This window comes from Triturus cristatus, chromosome 6 (assembly GCF_964204655.1).
Source record: "Triturus cristatus chromosome 6, aTriCri1.1, whole genome shotgun sequence".
Taxonomy (NCBI): domain Eukaryota; kingdom Metazoa; phylum Chordata; class Amphibia; order Caudata; family Salamandridae; genus Triturus; species Triturus cristatus.
The window spans coordinates 190,453,524-190,467,742 of NC_140589.1; the positions used below are offsets into that span (position 1 = coordinate 190,453,524).

Here is a 14,219-nt window from a genome sequence, read left to right on the forward strand (position 1 = left end):
ATATAATAGGGAGCAAAACAACAAAACAGTCCAAATAGAATGCATCACATCAAAGTAAGTAATACCGTAAAACCCAACAATATCATGTTACAATTATTCAGCTCAAAACAAAAGAAACACAAAAGCAACAGAAAACCTAATCACGATAACAAAATGCCACAAAGCAAAAATGCCCAAATATTTTTACCACACTATATCACCTTCAAAAACCTGCTTTTGTTATACAATAGTAAAATTTGTTTGCACCAAGCACTGCATTAATATGTCAGCAAGATCATTTAATAGCATCAGTCAAAAATATTTTGTGATCCGGCCCAGGGTTTGTTGTAGGAAGTACTTGATCCAGGTTTAAAAGTAATTATTTCCCCTTTGTGAAGAAGGTGCTGAAAGGTGCCGATTTACATGAGTACATCCCTAATTTAAGCCCCCCTGCTAATATTTCACTTTGCAAGGATTGCATATTCCTTGTGGCTGAGTCACAAATGTAGCTTACACTTTCGAGAATGTTTACAATTTGAATATGTTTACTACTTTTCAGTATTCATAAACTGCACTTTTGTAGTAATTTATGCTTTTGAAGTAGGTCCATCACTTCACATGGGCAACCACGGGTATTGCAACACCCTCCCATGGAAAATAATGGAGGTAGGTAATTACTATAAAAGTGTAAGTTTCTATAAAAGTGCAGCTTGTGGATGAAGAAAACTAGTAAATCTACTTAAAAGTGTAAATTACTACAAAACTGCAGTTTGTGAATAGCAGTTTGTAGTAAGTGAGGTGTTGTAGTACTACTGTAGTACTACAAAATATACTGTAGATTGTAAAGCAGACGTTTTTGTAACTCAGATCCTACAGGAAGGATTACGGATTTATTTGCTGGAAATCACTAGGGTAAAACATTTAGAACAATTCAGTACGATATCTTTGAGTGGGAACATTACACTTATTTTTTATTACCTGTATTTTCTCAGTGCATGATCTAATAATATGCGAAATTTACTAAAATCCTATCACCAACATTATACTTATAGTTTGTCATATATGTGTGAATTGTTGCGTAAGGGGCGACTCTGGTATAGCTCTACAAGGTGTACTTTCCCCACCCACACTGGACACAGGTAAACTTGGTTCAATGGACCAAAGATGAATCTGAAAGAAAGGTTATTGTAGCTCCAGGGAGCACTAATTAATGTGTTATTGAAATAGAGTTATTGCTTTTGGGTTGCTGACATTCCCTATGAAGGGATTAGGGACAACGTGGTAACAGTAACAGACCTATTTTATTTTTCACAATATCACACACACATACACTGTAAAATGGAGCATGACCTCTTTTAAGTAAAAGGGTTTATCACTACTGTAACAATCTGTTTATCAGTCCATCTAAAACAACTACACAGAAAATTATAAAAACAGCAGGAAGGCACTTTATCAAGTCAAGTCAAATCAGCTTTATTGCGGTTAGATTTACCATAAAAGCACATGCAGAAAAAAAACAATACATTTCACAAGTCAATTAATACATTTCGATACATAAATCTCATATTCCTAGATGATTATTAGACATTTTGTTTTAAAATAATTTAAATAAGTTAAAAAATACTAAAATTAATAAGAAACAGATCATTAAAGATATAAAAAGGTAGGTCTAAGGACTTGATGGTCGTAGGCTTATTATTAAAGTGCTACAGTGCCGTTTATCAACTTCCTTCGTGTTATCCACATAGAGTGTAAATATTTAGCTACTGTAAAGGCGATCAGTGCGTCAGTATCTGTTTTCAAGACCCTAAAAAAAGCCAAATATTGCCTTACGCCCAAGTTCTTACATAGCTGAATTATCCATTTCTTCCTAATATAGGAATAAGCTGGACAAAAGAGCATGACATGTACCGGAGATTCATTCTCTTGTAGGCAACCTGGGCAAGGTCGTGCGGGGCCCCCTTTCCACCTATCAATTTTCTGAAAAAGAGGTAGAGTACCATATCTAAATTGTAAATACAATTTCTTCGCCAGTGTGGGTTGAATTTGGTCAATCACAGACTCAAAGCTATAAGAAAGCTTGATATCCAAGAAATTATCGGTCAAACTTGAACTTTTTGTGGAGCTGAGGAGGTTCATTAGATTTTTTTCTTTAATCATACTTATCATAGTTTGTTTAGAAATGGCTGGGCAGGAGACTTCAGGGTTAAGCCAGAGTTCCTCGAGCCCAGTCAATATAAGTGATTTTTTTACAAAGGCCAACCACGGAATCTTACCAGATCCTATTGTGGCTAGCACAAATTTAAGCTCCTCCTTGTAGTGCACCAATTCTGGGGTGCTCCACAAGCGCTTCCAGTAAAGTAAGGGCCGAAGGGCAATGATTTCTGCGATTGGATAAATATTTAGATCTAGTCTTAAGGGGACCAAAGGTGTGCTTTGAGGCAAGTCCAACAGCTGTCTTATAAAATTATTTTCAGTTAGTGATAAATTACTAACTGATATGTGTCCCCAAAGTTCTGCCCCATACAGGGAAGATGCCCTGGCTTGGACTTTAAAAATTTCAAGGGGGGCACTTATTATTTTATGTGTGCAATTCTTTTGTACTTTCAGTATTCCTCCAGCCGATTGTGTTAGCCTTAGATTAGCTTTGGTCAATTGTGGGTCCCATCCCATTTTATCGTTAAGGGTCAGACCCAGATATTCGAAGATCGGAACCCTTTCGAGAGGTCTGGCATCCATTGTTGGATGGGGGCAGTTGACAGTATTGGCGTTAAAGACCATATATTTAGTCTTATTTACATTGATCACCAAATTTCTTTTAGAACAGAATTTAGAGAATTGGTTTAACATGCGCTGCATCCCCATCGGGGATTTTGAAAGCAGAAGCGTGTCATCCGCAAACATTAGAGCGGGGAATCTCCGGGAACCCAATTTGGGGGAGTCGATATCATTTGCGGCTAGTAGGTCTTCGATAAGCTCGTTGAGAAACAAAGAAAATAATGTCGGAGCAAGGACACATCCCTGTCTAACACCTTTCTCAATCGGGAAAGGACCAGTTAACTGTCCTTGTTTACCGAACCGTACTCTCGCATAAGTGCCATCATGTAAATGCTTCAGTTGTTGGCAAAGATAGGGTGGGGCCCCCATTGATAATAATAAGGACCATAACTGATTCCGTTCCACCATATCAAACGCTGACTTTAAGTCAACAAAAGTAAGGTAGAGACTACCCCCTTCCAAAGTCACGTGCTTCCAATGAAGCACTTGCAACCGGAATAATTGGTCAATTGTTGATGTTTTTGCCCGGAACCCCGCCTGTAAATGTGTCAATATATCATTATCGTTAATCCAACTCTCTAATCGATGAAGCAGTAATCTAGCGTAAATTTTTTGTGTGACGTCAATTAAGCTAATCGGCCTATAGTTTGAGGGCTGGAGGGGACAACCCTTTTTGTAGATCGGAATGATCTCAGCCCCTAGCCAGGTACTTGGCAATGGTAGGCCCTTCAATATCGCATTGAATAACACCAGGAGGTATGGGCCCCAGACTGCTGGTTCATCTCTAAATAAGTCCCCGGGAATCTTATCGAGTCCCGGCGCTTTATTAGACTGAATACTAAAAATGGCCAGCTTTACTTCCTCCAGAGTGAAAGATTGCACTGGGCATATGGGATTCATAGCTGGAGGCCCAGGGGGTACTTGGTTTATACAAGAAGGAGGAAGTGAATATAGATCTTTAAAATATATGGACCAGGCTTCTTCTGAAATATTCGGGGAGATCGTGGTTCTCCCTTCTGGAGTCCCTGTGTGTACTAGATTCCAAAAAGTTCTTGGGTCCTTGGCCTCAAGTGCGGATGTAATGGCCACCCAGCGATCCACCTCCCATTCTGATTTTGCATTTTTTAGCAATTTTTTATATTCCACTCTAGCTGTGATGACATCGGGCCTACTGCCTAGCCTTAGAGCCTGCAATAGCGCGTTTTTAGCATCCCTGCATGATTTATTGAACCAAGGATTTTTGCCTTTACATTGTTTAGATTTGGAAAAGCCTTCCCTATAAAAAGTATCCTTTAGAAGGGTAACCATTCCATTATGGATTTCAGCCATTGTCTCAACCACCATGTTAGAAGAGTCAATTAAGGTGGAGTGTGCCCTTTCAAGGAAGGGGATGGCATCATGGTATAGTTTTGCCATAGTTTCGATAGATGAGTAGGCATCCGCCCAGCGGATTCTTCTCCCGCCTTGCACTATTCTTAAATCATTACTTGGAAAATTATCTGGGGCGCTGTCCCCACTAGATAGCTGATAGTCCATCTCAATTATCAGGGGATTATGGTCACTTTCTATGCGGGAAGGCACACTAAAATCTAACATTTTTGACCAAAGTGCCAAACTCACCAGAAAGTAATCTATGATAGACGAGTGCCCCAAAGAATTATAGGTATATTTGGCGGGAGTATCGCTCTTAAAGCGTCCACTGCAGGCTCTAATAGAAAACGAGTAGGTAAGGGAGGTCAACTGGATAGCAAGGGCAGACCAATTTTTTACTGGATATGCATTAGATGGCGGGACTGACCAAATGTCATCCTCGACCGATGTGATAGGAGGTACCCCTTGCAGGGGTTCAAAGTGACAGTTGAAGTCCCCTCCAATCAACAGGACTACATCACCCCCAAGCCTGTGTAACAATGCAGTCAGATTATCCAGGGTTATAGATGTTTTCCCGGATTGTACAGGCCGGGAGTAGACGTTAATCAAAGCTAATTTTGGTGTTTTACTATGGGTCATCAAAATGCATAGAATATCAGGACTGTTGGTCTCAATTTTTTTTAACGAGAAACCTAAGTGGGTACCCACCCAGATATACAGTCCCCCAAAAGGTCTTCCTCTGATGCCCTTTAAAGCAGGTTCCCCAAAGGTTACAAACCCCAATCTGTGAGGTGGATCGACCGCCCATGTTTCCTGAAAAAGGCAGATCCCATGGGAGTCCACAAAAGTGCACCAATCCGGGATGTCTAAATTAGATCTAAGACCCGCTATATTCCATGATAGAATTTTAAAAGACCTGGTTGGCGTTGTCTGCTTATACCCTAAGCAGGTCTTGCGGGTTAATTCATCATGACCCGGTAATCCAAGCTCATGTACGGCAGAAGTTGGTTGCACAACGGAAATCTGGGATTGAGAATCCAGTGAGGGATGGGCAGACATCAGAGAAAAAGGGTCATCCCCTGACTTCCTTGTGCTGGCCAAAGATATGCCAGTAGACAACGATGTGCCCACTGTTTGGTAAGAGTTTTTGTTGGCACTTTTGATTACCTCCATATAATCCCTCCCGACAGGCTTAGAAGCCGCTATCATGTTGCTAGTTTCGAAGTAGTGGGTGGGTGCGAAACTGGGGGATGCAGAGAGTCAATCCACCTGGTCAAGCAAACTAAATCTATTACTCAGCGGGATTCCAATTGCTTCTCCCCTGCGTTGGTCACTCCTACTTCTATGAACATAGTGCCAGGTATCCTCCCACTGTGGCCTCACAAGGTTCCTTCTACCAGAAGGAAAGTAATCATGATCTGTTATGTAAAAGTAGTCTAGCCTCAGAGGTTTGATCGTTGTATTGGGACTTGTCTGTTGCCAACTACAAATATGGTCGACAACCCTATGATCCTTAAAATTAATAATTATACAATCGCCACCCACATTTTTAGTTTTTGGTCCCACCCACCCCACCCTTCTAACAAACAAGATCTTACTTTGAATTGGTCTAGACAAGGGTCTATATGTGTTCAACCAATGAATTGTCTTATTTTTAAGTTCCTCATAGGATTCCTGTTTGGAGCTAATTAGCTCGGGGACTTCCGTAAGGATTACTACAAATGGGGCACAGTCCGGGGGTAAATTTATGCAGGGTAGGTCATGTTGGTTAAAATTTCCTCCATTGGAGTTTTCATTGTCCTTAGCTGTCTCCTTCCTCAAAGTGGCGATGTTAGGTGAATTAACAGATTTGGAAGGGTTCACTCTTTCCACAATAGAGGGATGATTATTAGGGCCAATGGGATTAGACCCTGAGGATGGTCCTGGAGCAGTAGGCAAGATAGGTTGATCCTTTGCAATACTATGTGCTGATTTTAGTTTTGACTGTGGAGCATTGACTGATGTTACTAGGGCTTCAACTTGGGTCTGAATAGCTAGGAGGTCCGTTCTAAAGTCCGTTCTAAAGTCCATATTTCCCCCGAGCAAAGACTCCAGTTTCCCCAGTCTATCATCTAAACAGTTCAGTTTTAGTACCACAGGTTGGATAAGAGAAGATATGGCCACACTCAACTTCCCCACCAAAGAATCTAAATAGGGGGGATATGTGGTTTCAGAGTCTCCAGTGGCCTTGGAAAGGGTATCAAATGGGAGCTCAGAGTTGCGTGCTCCTATAATGTGAGGGCTATTAGGTTTGGACTGTTTAGAGGTTTTTGATTTTTTAGCCAGAGGGGCAACACCGGGACCGTTCTTGTTTTTTTTGGGGATTGCGCCTTCCCTGGAACGTAAGATCATTTGATTATTAGTGTTCACTTCCGTTATAACCGGCAGTATATTTGTGCCATTATCAGATGTTGAGTTGTTTGATCGAAGAGAAGTGTCGGGTTGGGCCCCTATATTGATCTCAGTTTCATCAACAGGAGGAGGCACAGTAGCTCTGTTTGACTGGGAAGGGGCCGGTGAGCAAACATGAGCAATAGGGCTCAAGGAAGATCTTCTCGTAAAGATCGGATCTTGGGACAAACGACGCTGCGTCAGGACTATTTCTCTCTCCAGTACCGATGACGCTCTTGTTATAAATTGGTCGAGAGTCCCTGCGACCATTCCTATAGATGCCCTTTTTTCACCCCTTTTGGCAGTCATAATGCGCAGATGGAGTTATAATATAGCAGTACTCACAGTTGATGTGGATGTTAGGGGACTGGCCCAGCCCAGCCTATTCCAGCCTCTGACAGCCACAGACGGCCCGCCCTCTGCCCGGGCTCAGCCCGGCGTCGCCCGCGCGCGTCCCGTGACGCGGAGGGAGCTGTCGAATTTGTAGCACCTCCGGGCGCGCTGTCGCCGGTAGCGGCATCACGAAGAGCAGGAGCTCATGGGAGTTGTAGTTCCCCACGCTGCTCGGTGGTGCTGGCGGCAAGTGTGCTCCGTCCGGGACTGCCCCTGCCTCGCTGCCCCCACGGAGAGGGGATGTGGCTGCCGCTGCTGCTGTGCTCAGGTAATGGCTCAGGTGTCAGGTGTCTCCCCCGCTCCACCGAGGGAGCTGTCGAATTTGTAGCGCCTCCGGGCGCGCTGTCGCCGGTAGCGGCGTCACGAAGAGCAGGAGCTCATGGGAGTTGTAGTTCCCCACGCTGCTCGGTGGTGCTGGCGGCAAGTGTGCTCCGTCCGGGACTGCCCCTGCCTCGCTGCCCCCACGGAGAGGGGACGTGGCTGCCGCTGCTGCTGTGCTCAGGTAATGGCTCAGGTGTCAGGCACTTTATAAATAACAAGAATAAAATGAAAATTTCTAGCATGTTTTAAATGGCACCCTTGTGCCTACTTCTATGTGCTACACTAAGAGAGCTTGGAAGGCAGAGCAACTTGCAGTCTACAGTTTCTTAGGGAAAAAAGATGCACTGCATACCTTGTTGATACCAAAGGCTACCTTTATCAGCAGAAGCACAAAGACAGTGTTCCCTATGAAGGACAAACATGCACTGTGGTCTTCCTTCAGGACTCTGCTTTATTGGCTTCAGACGAGATGTAGTATCTGCGAGGTGTGAAGTGTGCTGGCTGTAGTTCAGACCATCTCTGGCAGAATCTAGCTAATTATCTTGGCGAAGGACCTCTCCTGACAAGTGCTCAAGTAGTAGTCCTTAGATAATAAATCTTATCAGAAATTGGAATTATGAACATACGTTTAGCAATGTCGGACATAGATTATGTGCATCAAGGTGTGTGTCCCTGACGTTTCCTTCTGAACATATAAGGTAAAAGGATTTAAATTCAGGCTACATGTTTTATGCTCTGTGTGTGTATGTGTTCTTATTGAACTTTGATCTGATGAAAATAGACATTTGACCCAAACAAATGTCACATTAAGTGTTGTATCTATGCCAGTAATAGAATGTCTTGACACTTTTGCAGTTCTAATAAAGATAAGGTCTGGCTACATCTGTGTCTATTGGCAGACATGACAATGATTCTGCATAAATCAGGAAATACGGCGTCTTCCATTGTCAAAGAGTGAAATATGGCTACCTCCATTATCCAAGATGGAGTCAGGGTCTACATAAAATGGAGTTGGACACTATTGCTTTACTTTAGAATAATAATAATAGAACTAGATTCAATACCAGTAATAATAATAATAATGACAATAATGGTAATACGATTAATAACAATAATTTTAAAAATAATCACCATAATACTTATACTCATGTAATAAAAACAGTAATTAATAAACTAATGAAAATAATAGTGATAATGATGTAGGTATGTATGTATGTATGTATGTATGTATATAGTATTTTATAGTTCAAACCTAGCCAAATGGATTACTGTGTGATATATATATTTTGCTCCCAATTAAAAGTTCAGTATAGGGTCAAAGACAAGCAAAACGTGATAGAAGAGGTGGTTATTATGTGGACTTTTAATGCATTGTGAAGTAGTGTTCTCTAAAACGGTGCATATTCCATCATTTCCATAATTAGAGCAGCGTTGGGCAGTCCTGATGGATATAGGGATGTTGTTTCTGATCCGAGGTGCATAGATGGAAAATGTTAGCTGCCTTGTTTTTGTCTATTTTACATTTCTTAGTCTGCAGTCAGATGGTGTTCTGACTTTCTGTGTGCTGGAAGTCATCAGAGATTATGAGCATGCCTGCAAGATAAATAGGAGGTGCTGACTGGATTGCTTTGTAAATGATGCAGCTGGTTTTAAAGATGGTGAGGGCTGGCAAGTAGTGCAAATGGATCTCTATCTGGATAGGGATAATATGATCATATTTCTCCAGGCCCTGGATGAGATGTTTTGTACTGTGTAGGATGCACAATGGGATGCCTGTGTAGAGTCAGGGAGGCCATGGGGCAGGATGTTACAAACATTCAGATTCGAGAGCACAAAGGCTCGAACAGCAGTTTGGAAGTTGCATTCCGGAAGAAACAGTTTCACCTTTTTGAGTGGAATAGGTAGAGCAATAGGTGGATTTTAATCACTGTTATTATTATTGGTTGTAGTAGTGGTAGTAGTAGTAGTAGCAGCAGTAGTAGTAGTAGTAGTAGTAGTAGAAGCGGTAGTAGTAATGAGTAAATGTTGCATGTCAATGTTAAAAAAAGACAGTCCTTTCATCCTGAATATTGATATGTTTCCTTGAAGAATGATATTTAAAATCTTTAGAATTACTTGTGATATGCCATGAACATATTGCTTACAGCAAATAATAATATCTCTTATTTCAATTAGATCTGGTCCCCAGAAGCAGCAGATAATGCAGCTAAGTGGGCAAAAGCATGTATTGATGACCACAGTCCTGTAGATAAAAGAACGGTTCATTGTAAGTAAAACATATGATATGTTATATTATGATATGGTATGTTATATTTTGCTATGTTATGTTATTATTTGTTAATTTGAATAGCACAGGACTCACTACAGAGGGTATCCTGGCACTGTCTCCTAAAGAAATATTCTGGACTGTGTTCATAAAATATTTTTAAACTTGTAGTACATAGGCAAATGTGCAACAATTGCACAGTATTTGTATAAGCACTCTGGAAGTTGTAATTTGTGTCTTTGGTTGCTTTGCTTACTAGGAAAATGGGTACCTTCCATGCACCTAACCACATTGTTAGCACCACCTAAACATTTAAGGCCATGATTTTTAGAGTGGCATACAGGCACTGCTCAGCATGCCAGTTACAAGTATGAAAAACATGCATTTTTTGTAGAACATTCAATCAATTTATCAATCTATCAGGAAATTGTGAAACACAGCTACTCTTCTGCGAGGGTCTCAAGGCGCTAGGGAGAGGGCAGCTCGGTTGAGTGCTGGGGTCATCTGAAGAGCCAGGACTTGATCTCCTTCCTGAACTGCGCCCATATAAGCAGTTGCCAGAGGTGGAGGGGGATGTCGTTCCAGGCCTTGGCTGTGAGATAGGAGACCCATATACTCATGCATCATACTAAACTGACCAATTTCTGGCGATTCACAACAGCATTTTATGAGAACACGAAATAGTTCTAAAGAGATTCTCTTTTAAATACTCTTACATATCTATAGGAATTGGCCTCGAAATGCCCAACTTATATTAGTAAAAATGCAGAAAGAGCAAAGACCTCTTTGTATTGTTTTGTATCTAATCCACAAATGCTTAGGACTGTAAATAAACCACTACATGAGTACTAATTTAAGTATTTCAAAATATGTTTTAAGAATAAGCCTCTTGCTATGTGAATCAAGGCATGGTTTTGGAAGTGGTATGTGTAAATTGAAATGTTGACAAATGTAAGTTTCAGTCACACCTAAAAAAAAGGTCCCCCTTTAATTCACCTGAATAGGGAGTGTGCCTCTTGAATCTTCAAGTACGATAGAAAGGTTGTATGTTAATGTGTATCTTGAACTATGCCATGCCAGCTGTCATCACCATTAGCACATGTATGGTGGCATTTACTCACCTCCAATTTTCATGTTTGCCAATAAATAAGGTGGTGCACGTGCAGTTTGTCAGTGCCTAATTGTATAGAGGTCTTGACACTAATTTTAGTACTTACACTCATGTCTAACGACCCAAGTTAATTTCTCCTCGACCAAAATGCTCTGCTTGCTGAGAATTTAATAGCCAAAATATTAGACTGTAAAATACTTGCCTCTCCCTAGAAAGAGGGACTGTCAAATGAACACAGAATAAGAACAGGAATGTGCCCGCCAACAAATGGTGGTTCATAAATAAATGTCAAAGAACAAGTGCAACCTTGGTTATTGGAAAAAGATGTCATTTAAAAAAGTGAAATACAAAAATAGATATGATGACATATTTACACATTGTTAAGCAGAAGTATTCTGTCCAGGTACAGTCCCACTCATATATTTCCTATTCAGCTAGAATTTAGAAACATTGTTTAGAGAAATGTATTGATAACTATATGTAGCTGTTGTTCAACCCAGTTGGCTAGATACTTCTAAGTTCTTATCCCCTTCTTCCTCACCCTATATACCTTTCGCATATATATAGATTTCTCCAGGTTATATGTAACCAACAATCAGGCTAGCTATTGTTGAACTGAGGAAGTTGCCGGGTCCAACCAGGCTGATGCAATCCATAATCTGCACACAGCCATTGCTATGCTTAATAGAGCACCTCTGTCCTCTACTTTCAAATTGGTTATGCCCAATAGTAATAATGGGGAGTTACATCAACATGCAATTGTAGTTTCTTTTTAAAAAATGTATTAGTCTCTTTGATTAATGACCCAAACTCTGTACATGTAGCAAACATATGAACTAAGTCTGCTTTACATAGCACACAATGTGGACAATGCACTCCTTTCCCCTCACTCCATTTGACTATCCAATACGGTGTATAATAAGGCTTAAAGCAGGTCTTATAATACTTCCGTTGGAGGTTAGCGGGTATTAAGATTGCGTGGGTGCTTATAAAGGCACTTTGAAAGGCTTCCTCAGTAATATCTCCTCAGTAATATCTAGTTTCAATTGCCACTTAGTAGAGCACCTTTCCAAGTCATCCTTCATATATTCGTTAAGCAATCTATACAAACTGCCAACACTAGGATGGGTAGGCTGTATTATTTTATCCACAAGTTCATTCTTCCCAAATCTCTCCACCCCTCCCCCCGTCCTCTGTAAATAATCTCTGATTTGAAGATATTTAAAACAAAACCACTATGGGTATGACCAAATTTCAACCTTACTTCATCAAATGTTTTGTTTGAAATCTCTTTTATTACTTTTTACAATCAAACAAAATTATAGAACGGCCACAATAGTCACATAAGCATCAAGCAAGAAAGCTACAAGTATTTCAGTCTGTGTCGCACCAGAAATGCTGAGCAATCAGCTTTAAGAGCCGCCAATGTCCATCCGGAGTCCCCGGCTAACAGGCATATACATTATTTATGAAAAAAGAAGGGGTTTAGGCCAGTGATGACACAATAACAAAGATAGTTACACATTGTCTTCTCCTTGTACGGCAGTTCTATGAAAAGGGAAAACGATAACCACAAAATGAGGAAAAGCACACAAAGAGAAAAAAGAAAAGGGGGGCCATCAACCCAATAAAAAGGGGGCGAGGACTGGGGGTCCCAGACGAAAGGGGGTGGGGAGTGAGTAATTCGCACATTGTTGTGTTTGGGGATGTGCCCCAACTCTGGCCTCAGGAGGTGTCTTGCCCTGTGTGGGGGCAGGGAAGAGGAGAGGGGTAGTGAGGGTGTAGTGGATCTTCTAACAGCTCCGCCTCACTATGAGAGGTCCTCCCTCTCTTGGTAGCAAAGCATCTTCAAACAGCTGGAGAGCCCGTAGACACGGAGGAACCGAGCAAGCATGTTCTAATTTGGATCAATGTTGTACCACGCATTGCCAGATACATGTGAATTTGGCTTCAGCCTGCAGAAGGCGACTGGAGAGGAGCTCCATCACCATCACATGCCACAGGAGGGTGAGCCACACCGAAGACAGAGGAGTTAGGCCTTTTACCAGTGGAGCGCGATGGTCTGTTTTGCTGCTATACCCCGGGAACGTTCTGAATGGGAAACACTATCACATATTTGGTGTGGCTCAGCACCTCTTTCCAAAAGATCATCAAGAATGAGCAGGACCACCATATGTGGATGGACGACCCCGTGTCTGCCCTACATCACCAGCACAGAGCTGTGGAAGTGGGGAACATTCTCTGGAGATAAAGGGGGACATAATACCAATGCGTCTTCAGTTTATAGGCCAACTCTTGTTGTGTGACACTTTTAAAGGTGTTGGGAATGTCTCTCCATTGCTGTTCTCAATGCTCTGGGGGGTAGGGCGTCTTCTGCAATGTCCATATGCCACTTCTGTTGATAAGAGTGAAGAGGCAGGGGAAGAGAGTGTTGCAAAACCTTGTATGTTTTGGAGAGCAGGCCCGCTAACCATCAAACGATCGTACTAACAATTCAAAGGGGGTCAGTGGACGCGTGGCTCCCAATGTGTTTACTGTAGTATGCACCCACTGCCTAATTTGATAATACTGAAGTTGCATCTTGGGGGGAAGGTGGTAATCCTGTCTACATTGATCAAGTGTTTTAAATGTCCCTCCGTTGAAGAGATCAGCTATCATGCGGCACTCACCGGCCTCCTACACTCGAAAGAAGTTAGGCTATAGGGCCAGGGAAAAGCCAGTGTTATATGCCAAGGTGTGTTAGGGGAGGAGAATGAGGTAAGTCAGTGACTGGTCTCTATCTTGTCCCATATCTCCAGGACCGTTTTTGTGGGAGTAGCGATATAGGCACTGTGAGGTCACCGCCCTGTCCATGTGAAACCAATGTTTTTCGCTTTCGCGGACTACCCACTCCGACATAAAGTACAGGTGTGATGCCCAGTAATAAACAAGGAGATTGGGGCATGCAAGACCCCCTCTGTCTTTTGGTGTCATTATAAGTTTCTTGGGGCATCTCAGACTTCCCTTTCCCCAAATAAAGGAAGTGACGTCAGCCTGAAGGCTCAGAATGTCCCGCTGGAGGATAGAGGTTGGGAGTGCCTGAAAAAGGTACAGTAGCTTGGGCAGAATGGACATTTTGATTGCATTAAGATGGCCCAACCACGATATGGGAAGCGATTTCCATAGTCTAAGGTCCTCTCTGACAGAATATCAATACTCCGGCCAGTTTGCCTGAGTCCAAGAATCCAGTGTGGAAAGGAGGTTAAGCCCTAATTATCGTATAGAGTGAGGGGCCCACTGAAACTGGGAATGCATAGCCAATTTTACAATCTTCTGAGGGGAAAGGGTACGTTTTTTAATGGCTGTGACTTGTTAATGTTAATCTTTAGCCCCGATACCTTTTCGAATTGAGAAAGTATGAGAAGCAGGGCAGGTAAGGAGATCTGGGGGTTGTGGAGAGTCAGGTGCAGGTCATCCGTGAAGAGAGTAACCTTATGCTCAAGTCCCACAAATGGGATGCCCCTAACCGCCAATGACTGGCATATTGTAATTGCCAGGGGTTCTATGGCCAAGGAAAAAAGTAGGGGCGAC

General features: G+C 42.1%; 1 protein-coding gene across 1 annotated transcript in view; it reads left to right on the forward strand.

The window, feature by feature from the left end:
- Positions 1 to 14,219, forward strand: part of LOC146816615 (cysteine-rich venom protein-like) — a 176,245-nt gene that overhangs the window by 71,461 nt on the left and 90,565 nt on the right. Inside the window, exon 4 of the mRNA XM_085609145.1 lies at positions 9,448 to 9,538. Coding sequence (XP_085465271.1) covers positions 9,448 to 9,538 — 91 coding nt within the window. The remainder of the gene's footprint in view (positions 1 to 9,447; positions 9,539 to 14,219) is intronic.